This window comes from Danio rerio, chromosome 9, assembly GCF_052040795.2.
Source record: "Danio rerio strain M-AB ecotype USA chromosome 9, GRCz13ab, whole genome shotgun sequence".
Lineage (NCBI taxonomy): Eukaryota > Metazoa > Chordata > Actinopteri > Cypriniformes > Danionidae > Danio > Danio rerio.
The window spans coordinates 40,245,897-40,265,337 of NC_141029.1; the positions used below are offsets into that span (position 1 = coordinate 40,245,897).

The 19,441-nt window shown below is 34.4% G+C and overlaps 2 protein-coding genes across 3 annotated transcripts; both read left to right on the forward strand.

Annotated features, from left to right (window-relative positions):
- The first annotated feature begins 207 nt into the window (after positions 1 to 207).
- On the forward strand, positions 208 to 7,467 carry bcs1l (BCS1 ubiquinol-cytochrome c reductase complex chaperone). Its single transcript, NM_201182.2, is given in 7 exon segments — positions 208 to 858; positions 938 to 1,077; positions 2,406 to 2,600; positions 3,704 to 3,767; positions 5,444 to 5,616; positions 5,716 to 5,833; positions 7,120 to 7,467. Coding segments are annotated over 7 exon segments (1,263 nt in total). The 5' UTR covers positions 208 to 538; the 3' UTR covers positions 7,373 to 7,467.
- A 1,819-nt stretch (positions 7,468 to 9,286) lies between these two features.
- Positions 9,287 to 19,437, forward strand: cyp27a1.1 (cytochrome P450, family 27, subfamily A, polypeptide 1.1). Of its 2 annotated transcripts, none has more exons than XM_087268239.1 (9): positions 9,287 to 9,550; positions 10,571 to 10,761; positions 10,961 to 11,160; positions 13,149 to 13,346; positions 13,448 to 13,611; positions 16,314 to 16,480; positions 18,076 to 18,157; positions 18,243 to 18,443; positions 18,530 to 19,437. In XM_087268239.1, exons 1-9 carry the CDS (start codon positions 9,308 to 9,310, stop codon positions 18,656 to 18,658), a joined length of 1,575 nt encoding a protein of 524 aa, XP_087124365.1. In that variant the 5' UTR covers positions 9,287 to 9,307; the 3' UTR covers positions 18,659 to 19,437. The 2 variants fall into 2 exon arrangements, with proteins under 2 accessions (XP_087124365.1, XP_087124366.1); XM_087268240.1 differs by lacking the exon at positions 9,287 to 9,550 and adding an exon at positions 9,638 to 9,755 and having other exon boundaries at positions 10,393 to 10,761.
- The last annotated feature ends 4 nt before the right edge of the window (positions 19,438 to 19,441 follow it).

Consider the following 19,441-nt stretch of genomic DNA (forward strand, 5'->3'; position numbering starts at 1 on the left):
GCGTTGAATGTCAATGGCTTCTGGTATCCAAAATCTTTCAATATATCTTATTTTGTGTGCAATGGGAAAACAAGAAACTCATAAAAGGTTGTAATCACATACGGAAGATGAGTAAATTGCCATTTTTATGTGAACTACCCCTTTAACGTAGGATTCACTTTTGTGAGTCGGTTCAACCGAGTCATTGTGAAGATTCGACTCGCTTAAGTCATTCAATCATTCTGCAATGATAGAGAACGCTTGCTTTCATGCACTTATATTTGATTGGCTTCTTTTTCCTTTGTTTTAAGCTAACAGGAGAAAAAGGTTGTTTGTAAATACGTGACCTTATTTACACTATCGTAAGTAAAGTGACGTTTAATTTTGTATTTATTTAACTGATAAGAAATACCTCTTCTTTGACAGCTTGATATGAAGTTCGGTCAGTCTTAAGGTTCTCTTGAAAATGAAGATAAAAATGCGTTAGCCTTATTTGCTGTGAAAGCAGGATGCATATTTGTCCTGACTGAAAAAAATAGTACCTGAAGTTACCTTCACCATGACCCTGTCAGATTTTATTGGAGCCCTGAAGGACAATCCTTATTTTGGGGCAGGATTTGGACTAGTTGGTGTTGGCACGGCACTTGCAGTTGCCAGAAAAGGAGCACAGGTTGGCATGATTTTCTTTCGGAGGCATTACATGATCACTCTGGAGGTTCCAAGCAAAGATAAAAGTTACCACTGGCTCTTAAGCTGGATCACCAAACATGCCAAACACACACAGCATCTGAGTGTAGAGACCTCATACATGCAGCACGAGAGTGGGAAAGTCCACACACAGTTTGACTTCCACCCAAGCCCAGGCAACCACATCATATGGTAAGATTGTCTACATTATTGTCATTGATGCATTGAAGTTTTTCATCTCTCTAATTGAGGTTCTTGCGTTTTTTTTTAGGTATGGAAGGAAGTGGATCAGAGTGGAGCGGGTCAGGGAGAAGCAGATGATGGACCTGCACACTGGAACGCCCTGGGAGTCTGTCACCTTTACTGCTTTGGGAAGAGACCGCCAGACATTCTTCAACATACTTCAGGAAGGTTTGTTTTTGCTCGTTTGTTCTTCACCATGTACCTGTTGTAAATTTTATATCAAATGAATAGTTTATTATTCAATCTCCACTCTCTTATTTCAAAACTTTATTAAAGAAACTATTTTAAAGAAAACCTGTAACCTTTTTTTCTACTATGGAAGTCAATGGTTACAAGGTTTCAGCTTTTTCTGAATATCTTCCTTTGTGTTCATTTATTTATTAATTTTCCTTTGGCTTAGTCCCTTTATTAATCTGGGGTTGCCACAGCGGAATGAACCGTCAATTTTTCCAGCATATGTCATCACTGGGAAACATCCATACAATCTCATTCATGCACATACACTACGGACAATTTAGCCTACCCAATTCACCTGTACTGTGGACTGTGGGGGAAGCGGAGCACCTGAAAGAAACCCACACGAACACAGGGAGAACATGCAAACTCCACACAGAAATGCCAACTGACCCAGCTGAGGCATGAACCAGCAACCTTCTTGCTGTAAGGTGATTGTGCTTTCCACTGTGCCACCATGATGCCCCCTTTATGCTCAACTGAGAAACATTTATAACCACTTGAGGGTAAGTGTTAGGGTTAGTAAACAGTTAGGACATTTTACATTTCGGGGTGAACAATCCCTAGAACTCAAGTGTGCAGTATTAACTCTATTAACTCAGTATTAACTTTAATGCCCATTTTTCTTTCCTTGCTGTTTGAGAAAAAACATTTTATTCCCTACAACTCACTAACATACAAACTTTAAGCCTCCTTTGAAATTATGTTGGTCAAAGGGACAGTATGTAAGATTATTTTTATTAAAATACCCAAATACCACTAAAATAGTTATTTATTTTGCGGACCTATGTACTTGCATACACGCCATGGTGGTTCAGTGGTTAACACTGTCACCTCACAGCAAGAAGGTCGCTGGTTCAAGTACCAGCTGGGCCAGTTGGCATTTCTGTGTGGAGTTTGCATGTTCTTTGTTGGTGTGGGTTTCCTCCAGGTACTCCGGTTTTCACCACAGTCCAAAGACATGCGCTATAGGTGAATTGAATAAACTAAATTGGCTGTAGTGTATGTGTGTGAATGAGTGTGTATGGATGTTTCCCAGTTCTGGGTTGCTGCTGGAAGGGCATCCGCTGTGTAAAACATATGCTGGATAAGTTGGTGGTTCAATCTGCTGTGGCGAGTCCTGATTAATAAAGGGACTAAGCTGAAGTAAAATGAACGACACTTTCAGAACTTCCAGAAATAAGAGAAAAGTGGTGGGGTTAAAGAGAGACGTCAGATGAACTATTTTGCAGCCTAAATGATAGATTTCTGTCTCTGTGCAGCACGTGAACTTGCTTTAAAGCAGGAAGAGGGCCGGACAGTGATGTACACTGCAATGGGAGCGGAGTGGAGACCCTTTGGTTTTCCAAGGAGAAGACGGCCGCTGTCTTCAGTAGTGCTGGAGAGTGGAGTGGCGGAGAGGATTGTGGATGATGTAAAGGAGTTCATAGGCAATCCTAAGTGGTACACTGACAGAGGTGAAAAAAATATCATAATAGGTCTATTTCACAAAAACGGCATTTAAAACTGGAATAGGGAATCGGTTGCCCAGCCGCTGCTACTATTGCCATTCATTATAATGGACTGCGAACAGTTTAGTTTCCTCTCAGTTATTACTTTATTTTTATATCGTAGCGGTAATTTTAGCCTCTATGCTGCGTATTGTGTGTTTTGGTACTCAAAATACTTAAAAATAAATAATTTAAGAAACTTAATGACTTTATCCACTGTACTGTACTAACCATATACACAAAGAAAACAGAAATTAGACTGTCTAATTGTAGGATTGAGTGTAGTTAATTAATTCAGGATCTAAATGTTGTCTCATTTAGTTTGCTTAGATGGCAACATTTTCCTACCAAATTATGGCACGTTATTTTAGCGCCCATGAGCGAAATTTAAATCATGATATTCTTTAAAGTTACTTAATTTTACATTAGCATTTTGTAATAAAATATAAAAACTAAGACAATTTTTCTAAATACATTTTTAAATACAAATAAATTAAGATTTCATTCATTTTTAGATTTACTGTTTTAAACCCACATAAAAATCTTGATATAGCTAATATATATATATATATATATATATATATATATATATATATATATATATATATATATATACATATATATATATATATATATATACATATACATATAACAGCACATATATTTATTAAATGTGAAAATATGTTTTATAAACATGTAAAGATTTATTATTAACTTGCTATTATTTTCTCCATTACAATGAATTCATTAAATAAATTAAACCTGTCCAATTTAGATCGTTTAATATATCTTTGAAAAACGTTTTAGCAAACAGGCAATATCTGCTATATTGACTTTGTCAGATAAATAATGTCTGATAGAAAATTAAACTGTTCACAGTCTATTGTAATGAATGGTGATAGCGAAGGCTAAGCGACCGGGCGACAATTCTCTCCAAATCACCATATTTGAGAAACCAGTATATGAAAAGTTTTTTTTTGCTTCCTTATTAGCCTGCATAGATCTTGAAAAAATATTATTCTAAATAAAAGTATTGTTTTTTGTTTTGTTGTTGAATGTGTTTTAATCAGGCATTCCATACAGGAGGGGATATTTGCTGTATGGCCCACCTGGCTGTGGAAAGAGCAGCTTTATGTAAGCTTTCTTTATAGTTCATCTTACTATCAATTAAGGTTGTAAAGTTGATCTATGCACAGTTCAAATAACTTCTGTAATAAACAATGGTTTAACTTTTTGTAGAAAAAGTTATTTTTGTGGAAGTTTTATGTTCATGTAGATATTGCATGTGGTATTGTCAAGTCATGTCTACCTCAGACCTTATTTTACTCATTATTGAAAATCCCCATTATAAAACTTTATAGGGAAATCCAGAAGGAACCCACAGTAAACTCATCTAGTTATGACATTAATCCTGCACCGCTCTATGAAAAAAAAATTAATCAGCCCACAATTTACTCACCCTAAAGGCATCTCTTCCTTTTTTATAGATAATTACAACCAGAGTTATTGTAATAATTATTTTGTGGTTTTTCTGCTCTACAATAGCAACTGTTTTTCTGTTTTCTTTGCTTCTTTTTCTCTTCTTCTTCTTCTTTAGACGTGCATATTTTGGTGCACCAGCAGCTTGACAGGAGCTTGTGATGCATATTTGCCATTGAGATAAAGAGAAGCAAAAAAGCATCACTGAAAAAATATTTCTCATTTTATATTTATTCAAAATAGGAATTTATATTATTTAATATCTCATTTAAAAATCATATAAAATCGTTAATTGTTCTTTTTATTATTAATAAATTAATTTTATTTAAAAAAAATGTTTTTTTCAAATGCTTGTGTGCTTCTACTTCTTATTCATGTCACTACTACAATCTGCTTATGTCATCTGTAATGCTTCACGTTGCTGTCCAGCTGGTGGTGCTAAATGATAAAAAACAACAACACAAAGCTTTAGAAGAAAAATGTGTATCTCAGAAAATACACAACTGTTTATAAAGTTTAAAATATGTAATTGTTTCTTAAAATAAAATAAAAATGCATCAGTTTGCAGCTGGAGACCTTTACTATTATTTTTATTATGGATGGATGTGCTTTATTGCACTTGTTTTTGGACTATTGAAGAAAACACCTACCCCTTTTCATTGTAAAGCTGGAAAAGCACAAGATTATTAATAAAATTACTCTGATTTTATTCGACTGAAAGTAGACAGTCTTATACTAACCTCATTAGGGGTTCATTTTTAATTAAAATTAATTAAAATTTAATTAAAATCTAACCCTTTAAAATAACAAAGTACAATGGGTATATGCACAAAGATTTCTAATATTCAGTCAGCCCAATCGCTTCCAGTGAACTGTATTGCCATCACAAAATCGGCACGTTTAAGATCTGATTTCTTTAAAAAATCTGTGATCTTCACAGCCTGATTGATGTGCGATATAAAGTTGGTTTCAGACCAGATAAGAAGCGCTGAATTAAATTCCATTTCCCTGTCTTCAAAATATGAAAACGTATTTGACCCCAGTATTGAAGTTTCTACGCTAGCCTACTACTACTGACATCCCTAGCTTTTGCATGGTCTTTCATCTCATTTTATGCTTGAATAACAAAATAAATGCTTAAGTCTATTTAACTGATTGTATTTTAAGTACATTACAACATCCGTGCTGTAAAAGCAACCTTATGAAATTGAAAACAGTCACATTAACCTTTCACTGGAAGTTTATCGTTGGCTGAAAAACACTAGCTGTGCATATAGCTCATTCAGAGTTTCACATCTCTGTATACTTATTGTACTTTTTCTTCTTCTCAGAACTGCTCTGGCAGGTGAGCTGGGCTACAGCATCTGTCTGATGAGTCTGAGCGACCGCAGCCTGTCTGATGATCGCCTCAATCACCTGCTAAGCGTCGCTCCGCAGCAGAGCATCATCCTGCTGGAGGACGTAGATGCAGCCTTTGTCAGCCGCGAGCTGCTGCCCACCGAGAGTATGTCTTGCTGTTGTGCTTCTGAATATTCACAGCCTAACTATACTGTGATGAATCTTGATGACACAATATAATCTTCTTTCCATTTTTTTCTCACAGATCCACTGGCCTATCAAGGTATGGGACGGCTTACGTTTAGTGGGCTTCTGAATGCTCTGGATGGAGTGGCATCTTCAGAGGCCCGAATTGTCTTCATGACTACTAATTTCATTGAGAGGTAAGGCTTGTTTTTCCCCATGAAGATTTAGTTTTTTTTTTGGACTTTGGAATGTGAAATTGTGGCTATAATAGCACAAGGAATTGGAAGATTGGTGGTAATAAATTGTGTGTGTTACAGTGCAATGAAGGTCAGATCCTGGCAGATGTTTTAATATCCAAATGTTGTATAATTGTACTTATTATATTTAATAAACAAATATAATTATTTCATAGAATGAAAATCCAATTAAGTGTATATACGGATATTAAGTAAATAAAGGTTTATTTATGTAGCATTTTTCACAGACATTAAGTCACAAAAGGCTTTACAATAATGCCCGATTTACTCGGGCCTCAGCGTCAATGCTTGACGGAGGGCATGTCTGAAGTTAGGGCTGACGTGATCATCATAACAGCGTCAGCCAATAAAATTAGTCTGCAATCGGCTACTGTTTGAGCTAGGGGTATTTGCATAAAGCGATCTGATGAAAAGTAATGAAAAGTTGAGAAATTCCCAATTTCTGCAGCGAGCAACACTACTGATGCAGCACTGACGGATCTGCAATTCAGTTCGGCAACGCTTTATGTCACCCATTCAAAGCTAATGGGAAGTGCTGATGCTGATACCCCATGTGAATGGGCCGTTAAAGAAGTGTGGAAAGGGGTGTTTATTGTATTTTATTATTTTTATTTTAGAATATCCTGATATTCATTGTACTTTTGCATCCTAGATAATGTCATTTATATTCCCAACAAACATGCTTGCTTTAAACAATTGTACATAATAATCAGGTTTTGCTGACATTAAAAAAAATTGTTTAAAATATTTTTTTAGTCATCATTTATTAGTATATATTTAATATATTTAGTTTATGTTAAATAAGTCTGTATATATTTTTAAATATTTTTTGTTCCCTATTGCAAAATACATATTTTTTAATCTCTTAAAATAAATAATTTACACAATATTTCATTTATAAAGGATATTTTATGTGATCAAAAAAATTATGTTAGTGTAATCTTTTTTTTTAATTCAAACATAATAAATAAAACAAACATTAAATATTGTCAATTCATAAAATGTTTTTTTGGTCTTTATAACTGCTCAATTATTATCACACGATCACTCTTTTCTGTAGTCCAATCCTTACTTATTTTAAATAAATTAGTCCATTATTAATCATTAAAAACATTAATCATGAAGTACCCAGTGGTCAATAAGACTTGGGACTCTGAACAGTCTTTGGTATTAGTAAAATGGTATTGTTTCCTTCCCCTTCTCATTTTCTTCTCCTCGATGTGAAGACTCGATCCGGCTCTCGTCCGCCCCGGCCGTGTGGATCTGAAGCAGTATGTTGGCCACTGCTCGCACTGGCAGCTGACTCAGATGTTTCGGAGGTTTTACCCTCAGGAGTCTGCAGCCGAGGCAGATCACTTCTCTGAACAAGCACTGGCCGCTCACACAGATCTTAGCGCCGCTCAGGTACAAGGACACTTCATGCTCTACAAGACTGACCCAGCCGGGGCTATCAAAAACATTGCAGAGATTAAGGACTGAAGATTTTCATAGACTTTTGTTTGAAGAGCAGTCAAGAGCAACAGTTCTTGCTCACAAATTAATGCTCAAAAATTGGAGTAATAAAATAAGACTTGTGGAATATTTGTGTATTTTGCTTGGTTATTATGGCTGTATTTCGGAGGTTTGTTTTGTGTATATTGAATCATGCCTTATATGTGAGCGGGACATGCACTATCTGACAAAAGTCTTGTCCCTATCCAAGTTTTAGGAACAACAAATAATAACTGGACTAGTTGATCATTTGGTATTAGAAGTGGCTTAAATGAAAGGCAAAGGCCTCTAGATTACCCTTATTCTTATAGAATCTTGGGTCTATGTGGGTTTCAATAGGTCTTCTGCAGTATTTGTGATGCATTCCACAGATCATTCATCAGACAAATCTACCTTCTGCCACAAATAATCCACTAGAAGTCAAGTTATTATTTGTTGCTCCTACAACTGGGATCAATAACAAGACTTTTGTCAGGTAGAGATCTATTTTCCAAATTTTTTGCTTGTGATTAATATTCATACAATTATTAATGCTTTAAAATTCTAAACATTCAGAACATTTCTTTCTGAACAAGAGCATGTGGTTTTGTAACATTTTTTTGTTTGTTTTGAAGCCTTTTCCCTCCACCCTGTAGGAACTGGAGGAAAGGTGAATGTTAAAGGCAGAGTTCAGCCAGATTAAAAATTGCCTTTATTTTTATCGTCATCATGTCATTCAAAACCTGTACTTAGTATTATACCAGGAAAATAACAGAATGTTTACTATAACGTTCTCTGAAAGATTGAGAGCCACGGTCTGCATTTACATACAGCTTCACTCACTCTCAGAAATAAAGGTAAATGAGCTGTCACTGGGGTGGTACCTTTTCAAAATATACACATTTGTACTTAAAAGGTCCATATTGGTACTTTAAAAGTATATATTAGTACCAACAAAATTTAAGAGAAACACTTTTGTACTTTTTAGGTTCTAATATGTACCCTTGAGGCATTAATATGGACCTTTTAGGTACACATTTGTACTTTATGAAAAGGTACCACTCCAGTGACAGCTCGTGTACCTTTATTTCTGAGAGTGCTGTATGAAAAAGAGCAGAGAAATGGTGACTTGGAACGAATCAGACTTAGTATCTTCTGATTAAAGGCATAGTTCATCCAAAACTGAGAATTCCATCATTATTTACTTTCACTTGTCACCAACCTGTTTGATTTTCTTTCTTCTGTTAAACACAAAAGAAGATCTGCAAAAAAAAATCTGCAACCATTGACCTCCATATTTGTTTTTCCTACTATAGAAGTCGCTGGTCATGATTTTGCCAAGTATGATGCGATCCTGGAATAAAACATCTATGTTGATCCTGGAACATCATTTTTGTTGGAAAATGTAATCCATACCTCTTCCCTACCCCTAAACCCAGCCATTACTGAATTATTCCTAAAATCAGAGAGGAATAATAGCTGGATAATGATCATGTAAAATTGCATAAGTCTAAAAACCTAACATAAACTGTAAACACATCCCTTAATTCTGATTGGCTGATTCATAGATGTTTATTCAGGAACATGTCCTACTTGGTGAAATCAGGTTGGTGTATGGAAGTCAATGGTTACAGGTTTCCAGCATTTCTCAGAATAACATCATTTGTATTCAACTGAAGAAACAAACTCTTTGAGGTTAGAATCCACTTGAAGGTTAGTAAATAATGAGTTAAATTAAATATTTGAGTGAACTATCCCTTTGATAATAAAATTCTTACAGTGTCATTATGTGCATGCTAATGGACTTTCACCTTTCAAAACAGCACTGTACAACATAATATCAGATAGTGAAGAGTTAACTTGACTGTGTTTTTGCCCCACCTCCTTCTCCCTCCCGTGTGAAACCGGATCGTTGTTTCCCTCACTGTTCGCCCTGCCTTCATAATGGCTGTTTGTTTTGCTTTGAGCTCTGCAGAAAGGCTCGGAATCGGATTGGGTTTTCTGAGACCCACGGCAGCGGCCACAGGCTTCAGGAGAGCAGCAGGAAATGCTGCGGCTGCTTCTGTCAGTGTCCAGGACGGCCACAGAAAGCTGAAGACTGAGGCTGACCTTCCAGAGATCAAAATCTTTACCATGTTGTACAGACTGCTCTTTAAAGGCTACCTGAGTCGCATGCATGAGCTACAGGTACAGAGAGAAACCAATACTGAAGTTTGTTTACTGTGTGACTTTAACAGCGCTTGACATTATTTTTTACCTTCTTTATTTTCTCAGACTGTCAGGTGGTGTTCGATTTAAAGACACGGAGTAGAAAGGAAACAGCTGTCTTGTATAATTGAACATTTTTGAATAATTCAGAAGTGTTGTTTATTTGATCAGTCAATGGTTACAGGTTTCCAACATGTTTCAAAGTATCTTGTGTTCAACAAAAGAAAGTATATCATAAAGGTTTGAAAGAAGTAAATGATGGAGAAAGCTGAAAACCTGCAATCATTGACTACCATAGTAGGAAAAAGAAATACCATGGAAGCAAATGGTTACAGGTTTTCAACATTTTTCAAAATATCTTCTTTTGTGTTCAACAGAAGAAAGTAACTCATAAAGGTTTGAAAGAAGTAAATTATGACAAGCTGAAAACCTGTAACCATAGACTTCCATTTTTAGGAAAAAGAAATACAGTGGAAGTCAGTGGTTTCAGATTTTCAACATTTGTTTCAAATATCTTCGTTTGTGTTCAACAGGGGAAAGAAACTCATAAAGGTCTGAAAGAAGTAAATGATGCAGATATTTTAAAATGTTTGAAACCTGTAACCATTGTCTTCCATGGTATTTCTATTTCATACTATTGAAGTCAATGGCTACAGATTTTCAACATTTTTTAAAAAATGTCTTATTTTGTGTTCAACAGTGGAAAGAAACTCAAAGGTTTGAAGTAAATGATGAAGGTATTTTGAAAAATATACAGGAAACCTGTAACCATTGACTTCTATGGTATTTCTTTTTCCTACTATTGAAGTAGATAGTTACAGGTTTCCAACATTTTCAAAACATCTTCTTTAGTGTTCAACACAAGAAAGAAACTTATAAAGGTTTGAAAGCAGCAAATTATGACAATTTGGTTGAACAATCTATTTTAAGGGATGCAATGCAAGATTTTGTCTTTACTAGCACACCATGTTCTTAACCATTTGTTTTTCGTCTCCCCAGTTATATGAAAAACAGCTTTATGGCCCTTTGTACAAAATCAATGTCGGAAACTTCCAATCCGTTGCATTAAACAGTGTGGACTTACTGGAGGAACTCCTTCGAAAAGATGAGAAGTTTCCTTCCAGGGGAGACATGACTCTGTGGACAGAATATCGGGACATGAAAGGCATCGGCTACGGCCCTTTCACAGAGTAAATGCATTTGGCACAATGGTTTTGTAATATGTTTTGCAATCTTATGTAAGATTTGTCAAAAGTCTGGAGATTTTACAAGGACAAAGTACATTTGGCTAATGTACAGTAGCTGTTTCATGTTATGTAAACTTATGAACTCTTATCAACATATGGCGTTTTTGTTGCATTTCTGAAAGGAGACTGTGTTGTTCAACAGAGAAGGAGAGAAATGGTACAAACTGCGAGCGGTGCTGAATAAACGCATGCTGCATCCAAAGGACTCGGTTCAGTATGGAGATGTGGTGAATGCAGTGATCACAGACTTCATCAAACGCATTTACTATCTGCGGGAGATGAGTCCTACAGGGGATCTGGTCTCTAATCTGACCAATGAGCTTTACCGATTCTCTCTTGAAGGTATTTCCACTCCAGGATTCCACTTAAATATTTTCCAATTGCTTTTATTCTTAATTTCCTTAATTGCTTGAATGGAACTGATGATACTGGAAACATTTTTGGGAGAATTTCATGCATCACTACAGTCTGAAATGGTATGGAGCTAATAATATGCCAAAACAATCTGAATTTGCATTGTGTTCATTTTAACTATTGACAATTGTTATTTAATAAATCTGAATTTTTATATGACGTTAAAAAATGTTTTGAATTTAAATTTCATAATTTGAATTTCATAACTTGAATATTGAACATCTGAAATGTAAGACAACTGAATTTTTTATAGACATATTTTCAAACTTCAGATTTGTTGTGTCCTGAATTCATAGACCGCAGATATCCAGTTTGTAGAAATGCAGTTTCAAGTTTTCTAGATGAAGAAATTCAAAACATGAAATTCAATATCCTTAAATTCAAAACCAGAAATTCAGATCGTGAAATTCATATTCAGCAGAAAGTAGGTCAGGGGTGATCAACAGAAGACTAGATGATCACCTAAACGTCAAACTAAGAATCACCCGCCTCTGCTTCTTAGTCATGGACTACAGAGTGTGAATTACGAGGGTGTGGATTTGTATGGGTCTGGAAATGTTTTTATCCACATATAGCCTAATGTAAAATTAAACTCGTATGTATTTTAGCTTTAAGTATAGGGGAGGCTGCTTTCGATTTCGCGTCACATAAACATTATGTTAAACACTCATCAAGCAGCTTTTGACGTATTATTAGCTCTAAAATGGAACCATAATGTAATTTAAATGTCAAAGAAAATACTCAAGTCAACTTTGGAATTATGACTGCCCCTACCACATTATTGTTAGCGTACTTTAGCTTTTTTTAAACAACTTTAGACCTTAGACCTTTAGACCAACTTTAGACCTTTTTTATTATATTTCCAAAAGAAATCCCTCTTCTTTGAAACACAAAGGGGGTCAGCGCAGTTGTTCAGTTGTTAGCACTGTCGCCTCACAGCAAGAAGGTCACTGGTTCGAGTCCGGGCGGGGTCAGTTGACATTTCTGTGTGGAGTTTGCATATTCTCCCCATGTTCATGTGAGTTTCCGGGTGCTCCGGTTTCCCCCTCCAGTTTTCCCTCTCTCTAAACAAATGGCACAACTTTAAAGATGCACAAAGCAAGTTTTGCCAAACCAAGCTGGTGTATGCATAAGATGTTTAGTTGTATTCAGATATTCTTTATTACAGAAATATTATGTACAGAATAATTGACGATGAGGTGTTGAAATTTTCCCACTGAATGATTTCAGTTCCTTCACAGCTACGGCTGTCAAAATCAAAACAGAAGGCTGTGAATGAGATGTGTAAGAAATTAGTTCTACACACAAGGAAAACCTGACAGTCTTGAAATACAAAATCAAACAGTGATGTTAGGTGTGGTAAGCATGCAGTAATATATACAGAATAATGACAACTGACTGTTGAATTATTAGAAAATAACGCACAATCAAGGTGATTTTGAGTTGTCAAATAACTGAAATCATTCAAAGTAATGATACGAAACTGTAATACTGTCAAGACCCGCCTGAACCTACTTTAGCCATGATGTTATCTTTAAATAATGGCACAACTTAAACATTTCATCAACCAATCAGATCAGATTTGAACAATAAATACAAGTTATAAGATCTCAAAAAAACAATGATCTTCTATTGATATTGCAGTATATATTGTCTAAGCAATTTATGGTGTTTGTAATAAAATGTATTGCATCCACTGATCTATATAGAACAATGGACAATTATTAATATTATTGTTATTATTATACTATTCTATTCTGTTATTTTATTCTCTATTATAAATCAGTGACTTTATCATAGATTTTAACATGGCTGAATTCATGTATGTGTTTTGTTTTTGTCATGACAGTTATTGCGCATACTAATTCATCACCAATATTTAACATGTACTCCATTTGCAACCATTTCCTCCACAGGAATCTCCTCCATTCTGTTTGAGACACGCATTGGCTGCCTGGAGAAAGAGATTCCTGCTGAGACGCAACATTTCATTAATTCTATTGCACAGATGCTCACCTACAGCATGCCCGTGGTGTTTATGCCCAACTGGACCCGCAATTACTTGCCATTCTGGCAAAGGTACATTGGCGGCTGGGATGGCATATTCAAGTTCGGTTAGTGTGTTAGTTCCCACATTGTGTTCTTGCAGACTACAAGAGATACATGCATGATGTTTTCTATAATGTTGTTGATTACATTTATATATTATGCATAGCTGGAAAAATGATTGACATGAAGATGGAGGCCCTTCAGAAGCGTGTAGATGCAAATCAGGAGGTTGCTGGAGAATATCTCACATATCTGCTTTCTAATGGCAAGATGAGCAGCAAAGATGTTTATGGAAGTGTATCTGAGCTGCTGCTGGCTGGCGTCGACACAGTAAGACATCTTTTTTTGTAGTTTACAGAAGTTTACAAAATTAGACATCTTCATTAACGTCTGTGTGAACCAGAAATGGCTGAGACTTTTATCGCAGTATGTTGATGTGTTTCCAACTGAAGCAGAATAATGAGTAGGGGGTGGGGTTAGTAATGGCCATTAGTTTGCCATTCTCTCATGGCAAACTAATGGTAAGAGGAACATGGTTAATGATATTGATATCCAGTTGCTTTCCCAGATATGGCTTGCATCTGGAAAGGCATCCGCTGGGTAAAACATGCACTGGATAAAAGTGGTTCATTCCGCTGTGGCGACCCTTGATTAATGAAGGGAATAAGCCGAAAAGAAAATGAATGAATGAATCAGGGCTCAACAATAAGGACTGCCCGCTGGCCCGGGGCCAGTGTGCAAGACGCTCGGGACAGTATACAGAATGGTTACTGGCCCGATCGGGGCTAGTGCTGCCTTGTCACTAAAATTTAATTCAGTTGCGACTGTCAATTGCATGCTTTCATGCCCAGACGTGTTTCAGAACTTGTTTGCCCAGTAAGCGTGGTTCGTGCGGCTAATATGATTATTATGTTGATGGATCAAGCAAGAACAAGAAGTGAAATGCATTTTAAAGTATATTTATGCATTTAAAAAATAAAAATATCGACAGTATTATAGACTGATGTAATGAGCCAGTTTATAAAATTAGGAATTTTGGTTGGTTATAAACAAAAAAAAAACATAAAATTGTCTACTAAATAATTCAACTAAACCACACATTAAACCATTCACTTTATTTAATCTAATCAGTATTGTATTTAAATTAAATCATTCTTAAATTGTCAGTTGTATTTAAAGAAAAGTTATGCTAAATAACTAAATGGCTAACTTTTTTGGTGGGGCCAGAGAAAATTTTGGCAGGGCAATTAAAAATCTGAACCACTTGCCCAATCGGGCCAGTAGAAAAAAATCCCTAGCGTTGTACCCTGCTGAATATCCAGTTGCTATGTTAGTCGTCAACAGAAGGACCGCCACTTCAAATGCAAAAGTTAAAATTGAAGATCACCAAACCAAATATTTTATTTCAGTGTATTAGCACAGATTAATTATTCATTTTAAGACTAACAATGTCAGTGAGCGAAATAAACATTGTACATTTTAATTTCCATGCAGCCAGCGAATTTTGCTTGCAAATATTCAGACGTAACATGACACTGAATGTGACATTTATATCTTAAATAAACATTTATATTTAGTTTCAAGTTGATCTCTTTTTTTTGCACAATACTTTAATGTTAATACATAAATATAAAAGCTTTTTTGGGATAATCTTGAACATTCTTCAGATTTTTCCTAACAAAAAGTGTTTAGAGGATTTAGAAATCAGTTTTTTAATGAGTTATAAATCAGGCCTTCATACACAACCTGGAAAGTTTACAAGCTGTTCACACATTTGCAAAAAAAAAAAAAAACTATTAATGTTTGCAAAATCTTTAGTAGAGCTTCTTTGAAATTAAAATCACAGTTCTTAATATTTTATGGAAAATTATAGTATTTTTAATAAATTATTTATTTGTGCTCATATAGATTTTTTGCTTTCATATAAGGGACATTCTACCAGAAACATCCATGATCTGTCCCTAAAAATGAAAACATAAATACAGTGAATAAAAAGTGTCTAAAATGTCTAAAATGGACTGATGATTGATTTCTGTGAGTTGTTCTGTAAAGGAATATGACATTTATTTGGCTCTCAGATTGCTTTTCTTTTTAAAAAACACTTTATACTGTACAAACTCTGTCATTGTCCTTGTCCTCAGCCCAACTGAACCTACAGCTTTAATAGTTTTGTTATGCTAAAAACTGTTATATAGAGGAAAAAAAACTTCAGAGATAGCAATTTAAGTTATTATCATTCACATCAATTGATTAAAAGCATGAAATTATAAATAAATTATATAAATAAATAAAGACTACAAATATATAATACAAATACATTTACAGTCCTATCCCACATTAAATTTAACAAAAAATGAGGATAATATCATTGAATTGTATGATTTTATGCTTGTTTTTGTATGATTTTTTGGAGGACAACAACCTTAAGTCAGGCCCTGTCACATTGTTTATAAGTGAAAATGTAAGTTACTGGTAGAAAGTCTTATAATCTTTATTTAAAATAACTTCCCTCCTTCTTGATAAATCACTGATAGTTTACACAAAACTGAGAATTCTGTCATCATTTACATCATTTACTGTTAAAAGCAAAAGAAGTTGTTTTGAAAAACGCTGAAAACCAGTAACAATTGACTTGCATAGTATTTGTCTTTCCTTCTATGGAAGTCAGTGTTTACTGATTTCTATCATTCTTATAATGATCTTACTTTTGTGTTAAACAAAAAAGTATACTCATAAACATTTAGAACCACTTGATGTTGAAAGTAAATAGTCAGTATATACAACAGCAGCAAATGACAACAGTCAGTAATTGAAATAGAAAAAATATTTCCCCTTTGCATTTGAGGTTTCCAATGAATATTTTAATTATTTATTTTGGGTGTCCTGACTTCAAATCCCGGCTTGTGGACCTTTCCTGATCCAGTCTCACTTAATTTTCTGTCATCCTATTGTCTAATCTAATAAAGGCAAAAATGTTTTTAAAGATATATATTTATTTATGTTTTCTATATTTGTTCTGCTCTATGTTCTAGACCTCCAACACTATGTTGTTTGCACTGTATCACCTCTCAAAAGACCCAGAAACTCAAGACATTTTGTATCAGGAGGTAACCAACGTCTTAAAGGATGACAGAATCCCAACCGCACAAGAAGTGAACACCATGTCCTACCTCAAAGCTGTCATCAAGGAAACTTTAAGGTTGAGTAATGTGATCTTTGAAAAACCAAATAAACTATTTGACAGCCCAAAGGACCATTTCCGGTCTACCATACAATTGTCAAATCTTTATAAAATATTATGGAGAGAAAGAATAAAAAAAATGTCAATTATTTGATCAAAATTACAGCAAAACCAGTAATATTGTGAAATATTATTACATACTGTATTTGAATATGTTTCAAAAAAACATTTATTTTTGTCTCAATGCATTTCTAATTGTTAGTCATTTTGAAAACAAATGTGCTGCTTAATGTTTAGTGGAAATCTGTGATATACTATAAATTCATACATTTGGTTTAAGATTTATAAATAAATAGATTAATAAAATATTATTGAGCAAGGAGGCATTAAATTGATCAAAAGTAATCATAAAGACATTTGCAATCTTACAAAATGTGAAATAAATACTGCATATTTTAAACTTTATAATCGTCAAACAATAAAGTGTAACATTTTTACCAAAATGTATTAAACAGCAAAAACTAATAATGATAATAATATAAATAATAATAATAATTATTATTATAGTAATAAGAGGAAGATTTTTTTAATTCTTAAATATAAATTTATAACAATTATTTTTTAACAATTTAACAATTTTTTTATATATTCATAATAATACAGCAGGCAAAATAAGTATTGAACACACCACCATTTTTCTAAAGGTGCTGTTGACTTAAAATTACAACAAAAGAAATTAATATATGCAAAGAAAACAAATCTAATTAATTTACAATTAAGCTATAAATACAATGAAATGACGCAGGGAAAAAGTATTGAAGTTAGTTATTCAGCAACCCTCTGCCCTTCCTTATTGTAAATGAATATCCGCTACTTCAGTCCAACATCTACATTATCAGGATGATAAAGATGAAACCAGAATGCATTTCACCAAAACAATGGTCAAAAACACAGCCAAGGAAACTCTCAAATGCTTTCAGAGAAAGAAAATCAAGCTGTAGAATGGCCCAGCCAATCTCCTGACATGAATCCAATAGAAAATACAAAATGAAGATCAGATTTGACAGACGAGAACCACATGAGCAATTACACCTGAGCAATTCATGTGACTTCATTCTCCATATGAGAGGCATCTATAAGCTGCCGTCACCAAAAAAAACTTTTATATAAAGTATCAAATTCATTTCAGTAGTTCAGAACTTTCTCCTTGTGTCATTTCATTGTTATTACACACAACTAATCTTTCAGATATGTTTTGTTTTGTTTTATTTTTATGTTTGTATTGTTTGGGTTTTTACCAAGATCTGGTTTAATTCTAAGTCAACTGCTTCTTTAGAAATATTTTTCGCAGGAAAAAAACATGACGAGTTTGATACTTATTTTCCCCGCTGTATATAAATGTGTAACAGTTGAGCAGAAAATTTTTAGATTAAAATAATTTCAGAAGCATCTTCTGACATTAGAGATTGAAGTGATGGAAGTTGAAAGTAGCTTTGCCAGTGCAGGAATAAAATACATTTCTAAATGTTTTTAGGCTCTTTGGGAATCTGGGTATCATTTGTAGCTTCATAGTGCATATTATAATCTGTTTGCGTATGTAATTTCCTGATCAGGTTGTATCCTGTGGTGCCAATGAATGCTCGGCTTATTGCAGAAAATGAAGTTGTCATTGGTGGACACTTATTCCCTAAAAATGTAAGCTGGCCGTATACTATTAGGAAGTTAAAAGAAAACTTTTTTAAACAGCTTATTCACTTAATCAGCTGCTTTTATTTAACAGACAACTTTCACTCTGTGCCACTACGCAATCAGTCGTGATGAAAAAGTCTTCCCAGAACCACAGAAGTTTAAACCTGAGCGCTGGCTGCGAGACGGCAGAACCAGACCAAACCCATTTGGATCGATCCCATTTGGATTTGGAGTCAGAGGCTGTGTCGGTCGTCGCATTGCTGAATTGGAAATGTACCTGGCATTGGCAAGGGTAAGCCCGCTTTTTTTGTTCTTTTGTGCCAGATAAATATATTATTTAATTAATTGTGTTTTTGTAATGTCATCTTTTCATTTCAGCTAATCAAGTTGTTTGAAATTAGACCAGACCCGACTGTAGGTGAGGTGAGGTCACTGAATCGTACAGTGCTTGCTCCAGACAGAAAAGTTAATCTGCACTTTGTGGAAAGAAAGAAGACTGAAGCATAGCTAAAGAAGACATTATGTTTCAACAAGCTGCATGTACATTTGAAAAGCAACCTGCAAAAGTGAATTATGTAAATGTCACGTAATGGTTACTCTTACAAAAATTATCCTTGGTTTTATTATACACTGTAAAACCCAACACTTAATTTTATCAAATAAAATGAGTGTAGTTAACTCAAAATTGACTGAAAGTTAATACTACTTGTTTGAAAAGAGTTTTGAACTCAGTGTTGAAAGTAATGAGTTTATTAAATACCTCATCACTTCAACTTAAATGGAGTAAGTTCGCAGTACTCATTAGGATTAGTTTTTGAACTTAAATGGTTTGTTGCAATCGGTTTCCTCAAATGGTTTGAGTTACCTTTACTTTTGGGGTTTTACAGTGTAGTAAACAAGCTGTAACCATGTTCTTCTTATTATTATTTTTATTATTATTATTATTTGTATTGACGTATGTATAACAACAATTTAACTACAAATACCATGGGAAATTAGTAGTCACCATGGTTTTAACATCAAAAACCATATTTTTGTAGTATTAGTATTAGTAATGAAACCATGGTTAATTTTCATAAGGGTACCAATGTCTGATTATGATTGTGTTGTGCTTTGAAATATGCAATATGGAGGACCATGTATATATTACACTGTGAAAAGCTCTTTTTTCCCTCATGCAGATTTAAGATTTATTTTAAATGGTTGCTGTGCATTTTATTCCATTGTGCAATAATGTAGCCTATTTTATAGAGCTAACAATCAATTAAACTTTTTAATGAATCCAGTATC